This window comes from Marmota monax, unplaced genomic scaffold (genome assembly GCF_021218885.2).
Source record: "Marmota monax isolate L192 unplaced genomic scaffold, Marmota_monax_Labrador192_F-V1.1 WCK01_AAM20220418_F8-fsc00035, whole genome shotgun sequence".
Taxonomy (NCBI): Eukaryota; Metazoa; Chordata; class Mammalia; order Rodentia; family Sciuridae; genus Marmota; species Marmota monax.
In genome coordinates, this window is record NW_026691961.1 from 9,028,622 (window position 1) to 9,042,148 (window position 13,527).

The following is a 13,527-nucleotide window of genomic DNA, read 5'->3' on the forward strand; positions in this document are numbered from 1 at the left end:
TTACTTTCTAGGTGACTTTGGACAGCTCCCCTTGCTTTTCTGGGCCTTGGTTTCCCCATTTGTACCTTGGGGACCATAGCAGCTCCCATCTCACATACAGTTTTGAAGATGTCACATACCTGGCACATACATGATAGCACTCAGTGCTGGGCTGCTTTCCAGGCCTCTGTTGAACAGGTCATTACTAGGCCTTCTCAAGGAATTGCTGCTGGAGAGCATCCCGCCATCTGTATCTTGCCAGACCTCTGAGTTCCAGCTCCCAGAAGCAGCTCATTATTTGTGCTCTGGGCACTGCCAACTAGGAGGGCTCAGGCCTCTAAAGGACCTGGGATCCCAGTGACAGCTGCCATGCCTTGGGTCACAGCCAGGAATACCTCCAGCTTTCAGAGGAGTACTAATAAGCACCTCATCTCAGGGGGACCTCTGCACCCACTATCACCCTCCCTCCAGCTTTGACTGCCTAAGACTCATTCTTGAGGCCAGAACACCATGGTGGGAATCCTGAGACAGAGCTCCAGTCAGCTTAAGTGGGAAGAAGGTGTCAGGCCCTTGAGATGGGTGTGCCAGGGCCCAGCTTGGGGTTTGGAGAATCAGCACTGGTCTCCTTTGGGCCAGAACCTTGAATGGGAAGGCCAAGGGGCCAGCCACACCTGGGGGAGGGGCCTCCCTCCTCCCAGACTCAAAGGCAGATCCCCTTGGGAGGGACCCTCAAAGGGCTTTCTGCTGGTGTGACAAAGACTTCCCCGGACCAGATTACCAGGATTCAGCCCAGGAGGCAAAGGTTGTGGCACAGTGCCAACTCAGCTGTGCGCACTATGTCCTGCCTCTGATAACCAGCTGTCAGCTGAGCCCTGAGTGCTCCGGTACAGCCAGGTTTGTTTGCTAAGCTTGAGTGTTGGAGCTTCCTGGACCCGCCTGCCCTGGAGGGGACAGAGCAAGGAGGAGCAACGGGCCAGGTGGCAGGCATCTATGGCTGAGAAAGGACAGAATCCCAGGGTGTCAACCCTCTGCCCCCAGCACCTTCCTTTCAGGACTCCTCCCTAGTCCCAGGACCTAAGACAGGTCCAGTGAGTAGGTCACTGGGCTGGAGCAGTTGAGGATGGAATGGCGAATAGCGCACAGCGGGGACATAGGATCCCTGTGCTCCCTCACCTGGGCTCCACATCAGCATCCAGATACCAAGGCGCCGGCGAAGTTGGGTCTCTGGGTCTGAGGTGCAGGACCCAGCAGGGGCTCACCGGCAGCTCACGCCTAGGGTTGTGTCAGGGTCTCTTGACCCCGCCCCTGGAGCGGTGGTCTCATTTGCATGGCCCCGCCCCAGCAGGCCATTGGCGGCAGCAGCGGGAGGCCGGGCCTGAGTGGCTGCGAGGCCTGTGGGACGGCGGGGGCGGGGCGGGCGACAGGCGCCTGGGATGATGCCGCCACCGCCACCGCCGCTGCCGCCGCGGGACGGGTTCGGGTCTGGGTCGGACTCAGCCGGTGTGGGGAGCGGGACCGCCCCGGTCGTGGCGGCCACTGCGGGAGCGCACTGAACGGTCGCCTGTCATGTCCAGGAAGAAGACCCCCAAGTGCAAGGGGGGCAGCGTGCCTGCTGCCTCCGCTCTGCCTGCTGCCAACGGGCCCCGACCGGTGCGTCCCGGGACTACGCACCCTGGCCCCCAGGCGCCGCCCAACGGGCCCCCGCAGTTCGGTCGGCCCTCGCTTGGCGGCGGTGGCGACTTCTACGACGTCGCCTTCAAGGTGAGCTAGACACCCTCCCCCAAGCGAGTGCAGCAGGTGGCCTCGGATCACAGCCAAGCAGGGAGGGGTCCAGGGTTGGGGGTGCAAGGTCCCGCAGATCCTCCCAGCTGAGCTGGGTGAGTGGCACCCCCCAGTTGGCACAGCAGCCCTGAGCATCGCGCACGCACACATCTGTCAGGCCAGGGTTTGGGGTTCTGAGCAGCTGGCAGGGCCTGCCCAGCCCGCTAGGTGAAGAGAGCCCTTCAGGTGCCCCTCCCCAATCCGAGCCCCCACCTGGGTTCAGTTTCATTTCCCATATGCTGCCTTCCCTCACCCCCAGTGACTCGGGTCTCCTTTTTCTGGAAGGGAGGAGATTAGGAAGACCTTTGCCAGCTGGGTGGGGAGACTGAGGCCTCCCCCAAACCAAGGCAGAAGGTGCATAAAATTTGGTGGAGGTAGGCCCCACCAAAACGGGTAGGACCATCTTTGGGTTTTGGAGCATTTGGCAGCAGGCTGGGTGGGGGAGGGAGAGGGCCTGATTCTTCTCCCTATCCACAGACCTGGCCCAGGACCCTCCTCAGTTCAGGATCTAATCTTGGTTTGGCAAATCCCTCTTGAGCCTTGCTGCTGGGATTCCTGTCCTTGTTGGGGTTAGAAGCCCTGCCTCTGAGTCCCCACAGATCTCTCAGAAGGTCCAGCTGCCACCACCCAGGCTCTTGCTCCCTCTCAGATCAAGTATGGTGCCCATGGTGGAAGGGTGGGTAGGATTCTGAATGGAATACTGTCTTCACACTGCCACTGACTGAGATGGGCACTATTCAGAGGGAGAGAGGGGACTGAAACTACCACCAGAGGCAGAAGCTGGAGGTCCAGGCCAGGCCAATGGGGACCATAGCTGCTGCCTCTCCCCAGCCCATGCTGAACCTGCAAGCCTAGAATACCCCTCTCCTTTCCTCTCCCTCACTGCAACCCCTCTCTGGCCAGGTCAGCTCAGAGCAGACCAGAAGTCCCCTCTGGGTGGACCGGCATGCCTCCCCCAAGGCCTGACACGTTGGACCCTCCTGCCTGCTGTAGGTTATGCTGGTGGGAGACTCAGGCGTGGGGAAGACCTGTCTGCTTGTACGCTTCAAGGATGGTGCTTTCCTGGCAGGCACCTTCATCTCCACTGTGGGCATAGACTTCCGGGTGAGTGGTGACTGATGCTTTGCCAACTGGGAGGGCAGGCCTCTAAGGAACCCAGGATCCCAGTGACAGCCCTGGTTCCCCCACATCAGCTGAGTTCTCCCAGAACCAGCAGGCAGTTGGTTCTGCCTTCTCCATGCTATCCAGGGGCTTAGGAGGTGGCATTCCCAGTGAGGATGGTTGTGACCAAGATGCCTTAGCCACCAAGCATCCAATGCCTGAAGAAGTGTTTGCAACCAATTGAAGCAGAGACAGTTCCCCTGTGCCAGAGGCTGACACTGCCCTGGTGCCATATCCTGTGCCCCATGGTGGCAGCAGTGGGAAGGAACTTGATCCATGTCCCTCAGGAGTCAGTGTTGCCGCCCCACTGTACATGAGGGTGCCCAAGGATATGAGAGGTGCTGGGCACTTGCCCAGGCCCTGCAAGTTAGGTGACTGTGGTGCAGCCTGGGAAGTGTTCACAGGGCTTGTTTAGGGGAGAAGCTCCTGCCTTTGGGTATGAGAATCTTCCAACATCCCAAGCAGGGATCTGTGGGTTCCAGCATTACAGCCCCCACCTCTGCCCACCAGTCAGAATCCCACGTGCTGAGGTGCTGGCTTGTTCTTGACAAATCCTGAATTTGCATTTTTCTCACCCTTTAATTAGACCTACTTAGCAAGAGGCTGAGAGGGAGGCCCATTATGGGGGCAGGAAAGGGGGCTTCCTCTAGTGTGGAGAGTTGTGTTCTACCCAGATTGTGTGGGAGTGAAGGGCTGAGGTGCTAAAAGGGGTAGACACTGCTGTGGGCAGGTGGTCCTTTGCCCATCCTGGCCTCCCTCCCCCTCCACTCTTGCCTCTGAGGCAGTGAGGGAAGTGAGGCCATTTGGTTGGTGTCCCTGTTCAGGGTGCCAGGGAAGGCTAGGTATTCTCCTCAGCACAGCAGATGGCCAAGCCTGGTTCCCCGGAGACCCAGAAGCACCCTGACAGCAGGGAGGAAGTGGTACTAGTTCCAGCTACCCAGGGACTCAGCTTGTGGTTAGCCCTCTTCTTGGCCTGGGGTGGGGCCACTTGTATCCTCATGTCCTGAACTGGGAAGGCCCAGCTGGGGAGCACTGACAGCCATACACACACTGGTACCTACTGTATACCAGACACAGTTCTGGGCTCTGTGGTTACAGCATTGGGCCAAACAGGAAGAGCTAGAGTCCCAGCGTGGAAAAAAAATTTTTTTTTTCCTTTTTCAGTACTAGGGATTCAACCCACCACTGAGCTGTATCACCAATACCAGCCCTTTTTAAGTTTTATTTTGAAGCCAGGTATTGTGGCACATACCTATAATCCCATCAACTCAAAGGCTGAGACAGGAGGATCAAAAGTTTGAGGCAACTCAGTGAGACCCTGTCTCAAAATAAAATAGGGTTGAGGATGTAGCCCAATGGTAGAGCACTCCTGGGTTTAATCCTTAGTACTCACTTGCACACACAGGGTCTCATTGAGCTGCCCAGTTTGGATTAGAACTTTCAATCCTCCTGCCTCAGTCTTCTGAGTATCTGATTACAAGATCATGCCCAGTTGGGAGAGGCTTAAAAACAAACAAAACTAATTCTTTATCTGGGCTGAACATGGTTCTCAGTGCACATATAGAACAGCTCATTAAGTTATAGGAGCAACTATGAGACAGGCACCCTGCCTATCTCCATCCGCAGATAGGAAAACTGAGGCACAATAACAGGCTTGGGATCACACCACAGATGACTTCAGATACATCAGTATGAGTGGCTCTAAGCAAAAGCAGGGTGTCCAGAGCACTCTTCAGAGAGCAGTGGACAGGCTGCATTTGCAAATGGTTCAGGGAAATCTATGCAGACCTCAGGAGGGTGGCAGCTAAGGATGGGCTATGAGAGGGGAAGAGGGAACAATGGGATCCCTCTTGGGGCTGAGGCAGGGGCCTTCCAGGGCAGTGGAGGTGGTAGGCAAAGAGAAACTTGACCTAAAATTGGACACAGCTGGCCATGGATGGTGGCAACCAGCAAGCTCATCAGGGCAGCCATCTGAACAGGAGGTGGGGGGCTCTGCCAGGAGGAGGCAGGAAGCACATGGACCTAAACATGGCCTTTAGGAAAAGTATCAGGAGATGGTGTGGGGGTGGGCAAGGCTCAAGAATGACTTAAGGACTTAGCAAGGGGCAGGACAGGGGAACTTTATCCTCCCCAATAGTGAACCTGGGCTCAGCCTTGGCTTGCACTGCCCACCCCCACCCCCACTCCCACCCCCACCCCCACCCCCTGGCACCTCACCCTAAGAAGCCCCAGGCCAGAGAGTGGCACTGGGCTGGTTCTGTTTCAGAACAAAGTTTTGGACGTGGATGGAGTGAAGGTGAAGCTGCAGGTAAGTTGACCAGGGAGGGGCAAGTTGGGTGAAGGGATACCAGGAAGGAGCTAGACAGCATGACCAGTACCTGTTGACACAGATCTGGGACACAGCTGGCCAGGAACGGTTCCGCAGTGTCACTCATGCCTACTACCGAGACGCTCATGGTGAGTCTGTGGAACAGGGACCAACCTCCTGGGAATTGGGATGTGGTCTATAGGTGACCAGCTCAGAGGGTGTAAGAGGGCCAGTGGGACAGCAGTTCAGGGTGTGATGCTCTTACCTGTGGTGACTTGGGAACAGGGAGCCACTGGGCTCCAGGGATTTCCTCACTGTCATTTGTCTCCAGCACTACTGCTACTCTATGATGTCACCAACAAGGCCTCCTTTGACAACATCCAGGTCAGTGGCCTCTTCCTGGTGGGAGGCATGGGCCATGCCATGGAATCCCCTAGAATTTTGAGGACCCTAACAGGGAGGGGAAGTGACAAGCCTCTCCAGGGCTCAAGGTAGCCCAGGTTGAGTATGAGCTAAAATGGGCTTGGGTGACATTCAGCTCTGTCAGCAGGACTCCCTGGATAAGGCACTTGTAAGGTGGGCACCTCTGCCCAACGAATGGGAGCTTTTTGGAAACGGGCAATCTACAAGGTGTGGCCTGGAGGGGCCAAGTTTCCAAAAGGGTAAGGTGTGCAAGGAGCACCAGCCCCCAGCTCTCCCCACAGGCTTGGCTGACAGAGATCCAGGAGTATGCCCAGCACAACGTGGTGCTCATGCTGCTGGGGAACAAGGTGGGCAGCCTGCCCTCTACAGCCTATAAGGCAAGGCAGGTGATGGGGGAGGGTGGCCAAGCCATGGGCCCTATCACCCAAAACCCTGTGCCTGGGCCAGGTGGACTCTGCTCATGAACGTGTGGTGAAAAGGGAGGATGGGGAGAAGCTGGCCAAGGTGAGTCAGGGCAGGGTGGGCAATGAGGGTACCCCGAAGCTGGGGAGCCTGGGTTGTCCCCACCAGGCCACCACCCAGCTGGCAGCAGTTGTTTGCAGGAATATGGGTTGCCCTTCATGGAGACCAGTGCCAAGTCAGGCCTCAATGTGGACTTGGCCTTCACAGCCATAGCAAAGTAAGTCCTGGCAGTGAACAAAGAACCCCCAAACCCAAGGTGTGAATCCCCTTGCCGGGGGTGAAAGAGGCCACTTTGTTCCATGTCACCACTGTTCTGCAGGGAGCTGAAACAGCGCTCCACGAAGGCTTCCAGCGAGCCCCGCTTCCGGCTGCACGAGTATGTTAAAAATGAGGGTCAAGGGTCTTCCTGCTGCCGATCCTGAACCTAGCTGAGCTCAATTCCACTCTGGAGGAAGCAGCACAGACCTGGAAGGCTGGACAGAGGATTTTCAGGCCCTTTTGACTTCACACAGTGGCCATCCCAGTGGTGTCCATTTCCAGGACTCCCATGCAAGCCTCACCCCTTCCTTGTTTAAGCTGTAGTCATTAATATTCAGTCCCAACATGCAGGCTTCAAAGCCATCACAGAAAAACAAAGGTCTTGAGCCCAGGAGGGGGCGCCCAGCAAGTGTACTGACAAGAATGAAGGGCTTTGCTGCCCCCTGCCGGGCACTCCCAGTGTGCCACAGGCCAGCATATACATTACAGCAACTGACCTTAGAAAATTCATGCCTTCAGCCAGACGCTGTTTAGGCAGGAATCCCCATACTTGGGACAGAGGGCTTCACTGATAACAACATCCTGTATTTGTGTGCGCTAAGGTCCAGAGCCACCCACTCCCAGCTAGGAATCTCTGGTTCACCAAATGGATCCTCTCATGTGACCCTGGAGGACACCAAAGCTGTGATTTTTAATACAGGGAACAGCATATGGGAAATCACAGTAGTGTCAGGAAATTAGGACCAACAGCCCTAACCTACTGACCAGGGTACCAACTTAGCAGGTCAGGGCACCTGCTCACAACTAAAGCCTGTGGTTGCCAAGCTCTCTCCATCTTACATGAAGTTATCAAACCTGTCTTTTGATTGTGAGCCTGTCTTTTTTCCAGTCCTAGTAAATAAAGATGTGTTTTTCTGGAATTTGTCACATCTGTTCAAAGACATTGACTTCTAGACAGATTCTATAGTAAGGCCCAGACATCTGTACTAAGTAGGTTAAGTTCCCTACAATCCATGTCTGCTTCAAAGCTCAATGCTCTTCAGGGAGCACTCTAAAAGCTGGGTGATCAGTGTCAACTTTCCTCCATAAGACTCATTAATCAAAAAAGGGGTGGGCTGCCGTAATAGCTCAGTCGGTAGAGCACTGGCCTAGCCTAGCATGCATGAGGCACTGGGTTTGATCCTCAGCACCAATAAAGTTGTTTGTTTGTCTACAAAAAAAAAAAAAAAACAATGCGGTGCCTAATGACCTGTTATCTAAGGAGAGCTTCCAGACCTAACCTGGGGCAAAGATATAAAAAAAAAAATCTTTTTTTGGATAACAAATAAAAGTGAAGGCACTTCAAAGAGATGCCAAGTCTTTAGTAAGGAATTCCCATATTCAAGCCTCTCCCCTTTCCAGATTGCTTGAGGACTGAAATATGAAAGAGAATACAAAAACAAAAAGAAACAGACTTCAATAAAGGATCATCAATGCTTTATTAAGCAGCCAAGGAGCATGTTTTCAAGAATAAATGGTGACTGGCTATGACAAGAGTGAGTTGCAGGGCCACATCATGGGAGTTTGTCAGTTACTTTTGGCGGGCAGGGGAAATTGCCAATGGTCAGAGTCCTTGGTTCCCTTTTTCCCTGAGGGTTTTTTAAGTTTCCATTTTCTTCAAGGACAAGTGACTCCTTTAGAGTACCAACAGCATATGAAAATTGAAAAGCCAAGGTTTGCCGTCGGAGAGTGACACATACACACGGACAGTTGTGGCAAAGGTGCATTTAATGTAGGTTGGTACTGGCTTATATAGAAAATGAAAGCCAGTTGTCTCAAAGCAGGAAGCCCCTGAGGCCAATCAAATAAAGGTCAGGTCAACACATATGGTACATGTGTATTCACTCAGCATGGGGTCCATGTGGAGCAGGAGCTGAGTGCGGAAGAAGGGCAGACCAACTGGGGAATTTTCAAAACAACCTACTGCCTGCCCATTGCCCGCCCTTTGGCAATGTGCCTGCCGCCATGTTAAGAGCCTGGGGAACTCTTAGGGGCCTCCCAACATTCCCCCCTCTTTGTTATTACATGGAAAGGGATGCCTATTCATTCTGACTACTTCCTGCTGAGCGGGGGCATTGCCGGGGAAGGAGTCTGAAGGAGGGAAGTCAGGAGCCCCCATAGGAGGGCAGCAAGAATTGGTATAAGGTTGGGTGGGATGTCACAGAAAGTCCCCTGCAGCCAAAGATCCATTATCATCTTGATCCAGTCAATGTAAGTCTCCATGGGGGAGCACAAGTCAGGCATCATCGGATATTGCTCTTAAAAAGGTGTCCCAGGAGTTTGTGATGAGTCTTTCAACATTGGGTGGGATGTTCCCTGGAAGAGGTGGCTGGTTCATCAGTGGCCAGGAGCTGATAATTTCTACAGAAGCTGGTCAAAAGTTTGGTTAGAGATTTTACCTACTTGAGTCTGAATAAACTTTACAATATATGGTAGAAACAGACACATCAGAAGAATTACACATAGTGGTCCAAGGATAGGCCATACTCATATAAGAAGAGGAGTGGCCATTAAGGAAGAGAAAAGGTTTTGGTTTACTGGGGTCCTTAGGGTGGCTGCTAGGTTAGTGAGCTTAATATTGCTTTCCATAAGCCCTGATTCATTTATGTAATAACAGCATTCTTCCCTGAGGAAAAGACAGGTTCTGCCTTTTTCGGCAGTCAGTAAATGTAGGGCTCTGCCATTCTGGAGGGTGACTTGGGCCAATGAGGTGACCTGTTTCTGCAGGGAGGCTAGAGATTCTGCTGTTGAAATGAGTGCTCGAATTAATGTCCTTGACAGCCCATAGAGAATGACCTAAGGCTCCTCCTGATAAGCCTGCACTTGCTGCTGAGGCTGTTAATGAGATACCCACCACTACCGGAAGGAATGCAGCCCGTCTTATGTGTCTTGGAGGATTAAGGATGAATTATACTTCAGAACTACTATGGAGAGTGAGCTGTGGGACTATAGTAACCAGAAGACATGGACTGGACATATTGGGAAACATAATGGTGGTAAGAGTTCCATTGCACCAGAAGAAGAGACCAGATGGGGAATAGGTGGTGTTATTGATTGTTAGATTATGGTGACAAAAGCCATCCAGCAGGGAGTTGGGGGTTGTGGATCCCAGAAGGAAAGCACGAGGAATCGTAGTGTGGTTACCCTCCTCGGGCTCCCATAAGGGGATATTTTGTAGAGGTTTGAAAGGATCTCCTTTGTGGGATGAGGTGGGCAAGCTGGAAACATTTACTGGGACTGCAGCAAGTAAAGGCTGTGCTAGAGAAGCGCACAAGAAGCAATTTGCAGGACTTGTATCAGGGAAAGTTTGGTTTAGATAGGACAGGGTGTCGGTAATGATTTGTAATCAGGTATAGATTGGTGAAGCCTGAGAGTCAGAAGAAGCATGTTGGTTTTCTAAGGATGCGAGCAACCGCTGTTCTGAGTGTTTTATGTTGGTTGAGACAAGAGAGACTGGGGACCCCACAGAAACATACTCTCGAGAAATAGACAAGGAACCGCAAGGGGTGGAAGCATACCCATTGCAATAAAAGGAAGCTTTTACCCCTGATGCCCAGCGTGGGTCCCAAGGGTCTGGGATGGTCAGATTGTACTGGTGGGAGGCAGACTCAAATTTGAATCTTCCTATATTTAATTGTCCTGAATATGCATCATGAATTCTGCATGACCAATAGGGGCAGCCTCTGTAGGTTTCCGGCCACCATTTCAGTGATCCTTATTTTGGTCATATAAAAAACATAAGTAAGGGCGGCTGGCTTGTTTAATAAGCTCAAAGGATGAAGAGAACACAATATAAATGGCTGAGGAGCACCCTCGTAGGGGGCAGTCAGAGGTAGCAGTTAAGCGGGTAATCTTGGTGTTCTTTTGGGTATATGTCTCCCTTACTTTGAATCTCCAGACATATGAGGGTGAAGGCATTACCCCTGGGGTAAGGGTAAGGATGAAAAACAGAAAATTAAGGTGCATCTTCTGATATGTTTTCAAGTATAGGTACAAGGGCAGGAACGCAAGAAAGATGAAGTTTCAAGGGATTGTGAGGGTGAGGAGAACAGGAATATGTGGGTGTGGATTCCTGCAGATCTTCCGGCTGGGTGTTGCCAGAATCAGTCTCCTGGATGCATGGTTTAAGCCTGGAAATGTGAATCCACAGGGTTAATTGGTTATTTATTTATTTTTTTTTTTTGAGAGAGCGAAAGAGAGAATTTTTTTAAATATTTATTTTTTAGTTTTCAGCGGACACAACATCTTTGTATGTGGTGCTGAGGATCGAACCCGGGCCGCATGCATGCCAGGCAAGCGCTACCGATTGAGCCACATCCCCAGCCCAATTAATTGGTTATTAGTGAGTTTAAGCTTAGCCGCCAAAGGCGTGCACATGGTGACTGAGGCAGGGCCTTCCCATTTGGGATGTAGCTGAGGTTTCTCACCTGGGGGACAATAGTATACCCGTTGGCCAGGTATTAGAGTGGGGGGGTTTCGAGTAAGGGTTGGATCAAGTAAAAGCCAGTCCTGATACTTCCAGAGTTCAGAATGTAGATGGAAGAGGAGAGACAGAGTGTAGGAATCAGGGATAGGCAATTGTTCTGTCTGTATTCCAGGAGGCAGGAGTGGGTGGCCATACATGACCTCAAATGGGGAAAGGTTGGATGGCTTCCTTGGTAGGGCTCTGAGGCGCAACAGCACCAGAGGAAGAACTCTTGTCCAATCTAAGCTTAATTCCATGGTGAGTTTAGTGAGGGTTTCTTTGAGGGATTTATTAGTTCTTTTGACTTTCCCTGAAAAGGGAAAGTGGGCAATGAAAGTGCCAAGGGAGTGATAGAGCGCAAGCCAGCTCCTGGGTTATGTGTGAAGTAAATTCGGGGCCATTGTCTGATTGGAGCGAGGTGGGCATTCCAAAACGGGGAATTATGTCAGATATTAATCTGTCCACAAGTGTAGAAGCCCGCTTATTGGATGCGGGAAAAACTTCTACCACCCTGAGAATGTATCCACCAGCACTAAGAGGTATTTGATGTTTTTTACCTTGGGCATATTGGTGAAGTCAATTTGCCAATCAGCTCCTGGGGTATGTCCACAGGCCTGATGGGAGGGAAAGGGCTTGGGTTTTTTTTTTTTTTTTTTAAAGAGAGAGAGAGAGAGAGAGAATTGTTTAACATTTATTTTTTAGTTATTGGCAGACACAACATCTTTGTTTGTATGTGGTGCTGAGGATGGAACCCAGGCCGCAGGCATGCCAGGCGAGCGCGCTACCGCTTGAGCCACAACATCCCCAGGCCCAAGGGCTTGGGTTTTAAGGGGGTGTTGGTATTGGTCCTTTGGCAGATCTGGCAAGTGGATGTAATTTGTTGTAGAAGAGTTCGGTCGTCTGAAGAAAGAGGGAAAAAGGATTGAATGAAAGTTGACAGACTCTGTGGGCCGGAGTGGAATAGGGAATGAAGGAACTGAAAGAGTTGGTGAGAGTTAGTAGGACGTTCCTCAGGGGAAAGATGGAACAATGTGGAAGAGGCCGGAGCCTGCAGGATGGCTTATCAAGCTGCCTGGTCAGCTTTAGAATTACTCGCTGTAGTGGGGAAAGAGTCAGTCTGATGGGCCTTACGGTGGATTATTCCCAACTGAGATGGCAATGTAGAGGCCCGCAGCAGATTGGAAATAAGATTGGCTTTTTTTTTTTTTTTTTTTAAAGAGAGAGGGAGAGAGAAGGAGAGAGGGAGAGAGAGGGAGAGAGAGAGGGAGGGGGAGAGAGAGAGAGACAGAGGGGGGAGAGAGAGAATTTTTTAATATTTATTTTTTCATTTTCGGCAGACACAACATCTTTTATTTGTAAATGGTGCTGAGGATTGAACCCAGGCCACACGCATGCCAGGCGAGCACACTACCGCTTGAGCCCACATCCCTAGCCCAATAAGGTTGGCATTTATGACAGCAGTACCCTTAGTAGTTAAGAGTCCTCTCTCTTTCCAGATGGCTGCATGGGAAACTAATATATGAAAGACACACTTGGAATCAGTGTATAGGGAGAGCTTTTTCCCTTCTGCTAGTTCACATGCTCTTGTAGCAGCTGTAAGTTCTGCTTGCTGGTTAGTTGTGTTGGGCGGCAGGAGTTTAGCCTTAATGACAGAAGAGAGAGACACAACAGCATAGCCTGCCACTCTAACATCCCCATGAAAGTAGGAGCTGCTGTCGGAAAACCAGATGAGATCCGAAGAGGGAAGAGGCCCTTCGGAGATGGTGACTGGGTGAGGCAAGATTGTCTCTAGTATTTCAGAGCATTTATGTGTAAGAGACTCTAGAGGGGCACATGGAAGGAGGGAAGCAGGGTTTAATGAGGAACAAGGTTGAAAAGATATAGTGGGGTTTTGTAGAAAAGAGACAAGGAGAGATAAAACCCTCGAAGGGGAAAGGGATTGTAACCCCTTATATGTTAAGAAATCCTTCAAATGATGTGGGGAAAGGATAGTTAATGGTGAGCCAAAGGTGAGTTTGTATGCCTCATTTTGAAGGTCATGAGCAGCAGCTAAAGCTATAAGGCATGGAGGCCAACCCCTGACAGTGGGATCGAGCTGCTTTGACAAATAAGCTACAGGTGTGAAGGTGGGGCCATGATTTTGCCCTAGCACCCCTAGGCTTTGACCCTGTTTCTCATGTACATATAGGAAGAAGGGTTGAGAGGACTGGGGAGATGTAAGTAAGGCGGGTGCCTGGAGAAGGGCCTTTTTTAAGATTGTGGAAGGTTTTCCTACAGTTGAGGGAAGGGGTTCGTCCTGAGAGCCTTTTGCCAGATCGTATAGCGGTTTGGCAAGAAGGGAGAAATTAGGGATCTATGCCCTAAAATATCCCGCTAACCCCAAGAAGGAGAGTATTTCGTCTTTGGTTTTGGGTGTGGGCAAGGATCTGATATGCTGTTTTCTGTCTATTGTGATAAATTTTTTCCCTTGGGAAATAGAAAAACCTAAATATGTGACTGTGGTGGTTACTAACTGAGCCTTGTGAGGGGAAGCACGATATCCTTTTTGTGCCAGGAAGTTGAGTGGTCTTTAGAAGGACTACTGAGAAGGAGATGAGTGGTCTTTAGAAGG

At 51.4% G+C, this 13,527-nt stretch overlaps 1 protein-coding gene across 7 annotated transcripts; it reads left to right on the forward strand.

Annotated features, from left to right (window-relative positions):
• Nucleotides 1-1,393: 1,393 nt before the first annotated feature.
• On the forward strand, nucleotides 1,394-7,332 carry Rab26 (RAB26, member RAS oncogene family). 7 transcript variants are annotated; one of them, XR_009226697.1, is made up of 9 exons: nucleotides 1,394-1,740; nucleotides 2,794-2,904; nucleotides 5,228-5,269; nucleotides 5,352-5,418; nucleotides 5,601-5,653; nucleotides 5,820-6,039; nucleotides 6,140-6,196; nucleotides 6,295-6,371; nucleotides 6,474-6,534. XR_009226697.1 is itself a non-coding variant. In XM_046442656.2 (9 exons), exons 1-9 carry the CDS (start codon nucleotides 1,546-1,548, stop codon nucleotides 6,537-6,539), a joined length of 744 nt encoding a protein of 247 aa, XP_046298612.1. In that variant the 5' UTR covers nucleotides 1,394-1,545; the 3' UTR covers nucleotides 6,540-7,332. The 7 variants fall into 7 exon arrangements, 5 of the variants coding, with proteins under 5 accessions (XP_046298612.1, XP_046298604.1, XP_058435003.1 ...); XR_009226698.1 differs by having other exon boundaries at nucleotides 6,285-6,371; nucleotides 6,474-6,520; XM_046442656.2 differs by having other exon boundaries at nucleotides 5,974-6,039; nucleotides 6,285-6,371; nucleotides 6,474-7,332.
• Nucleotides 7,333-13,527: the final 6,195 nt, after the last annotated feature.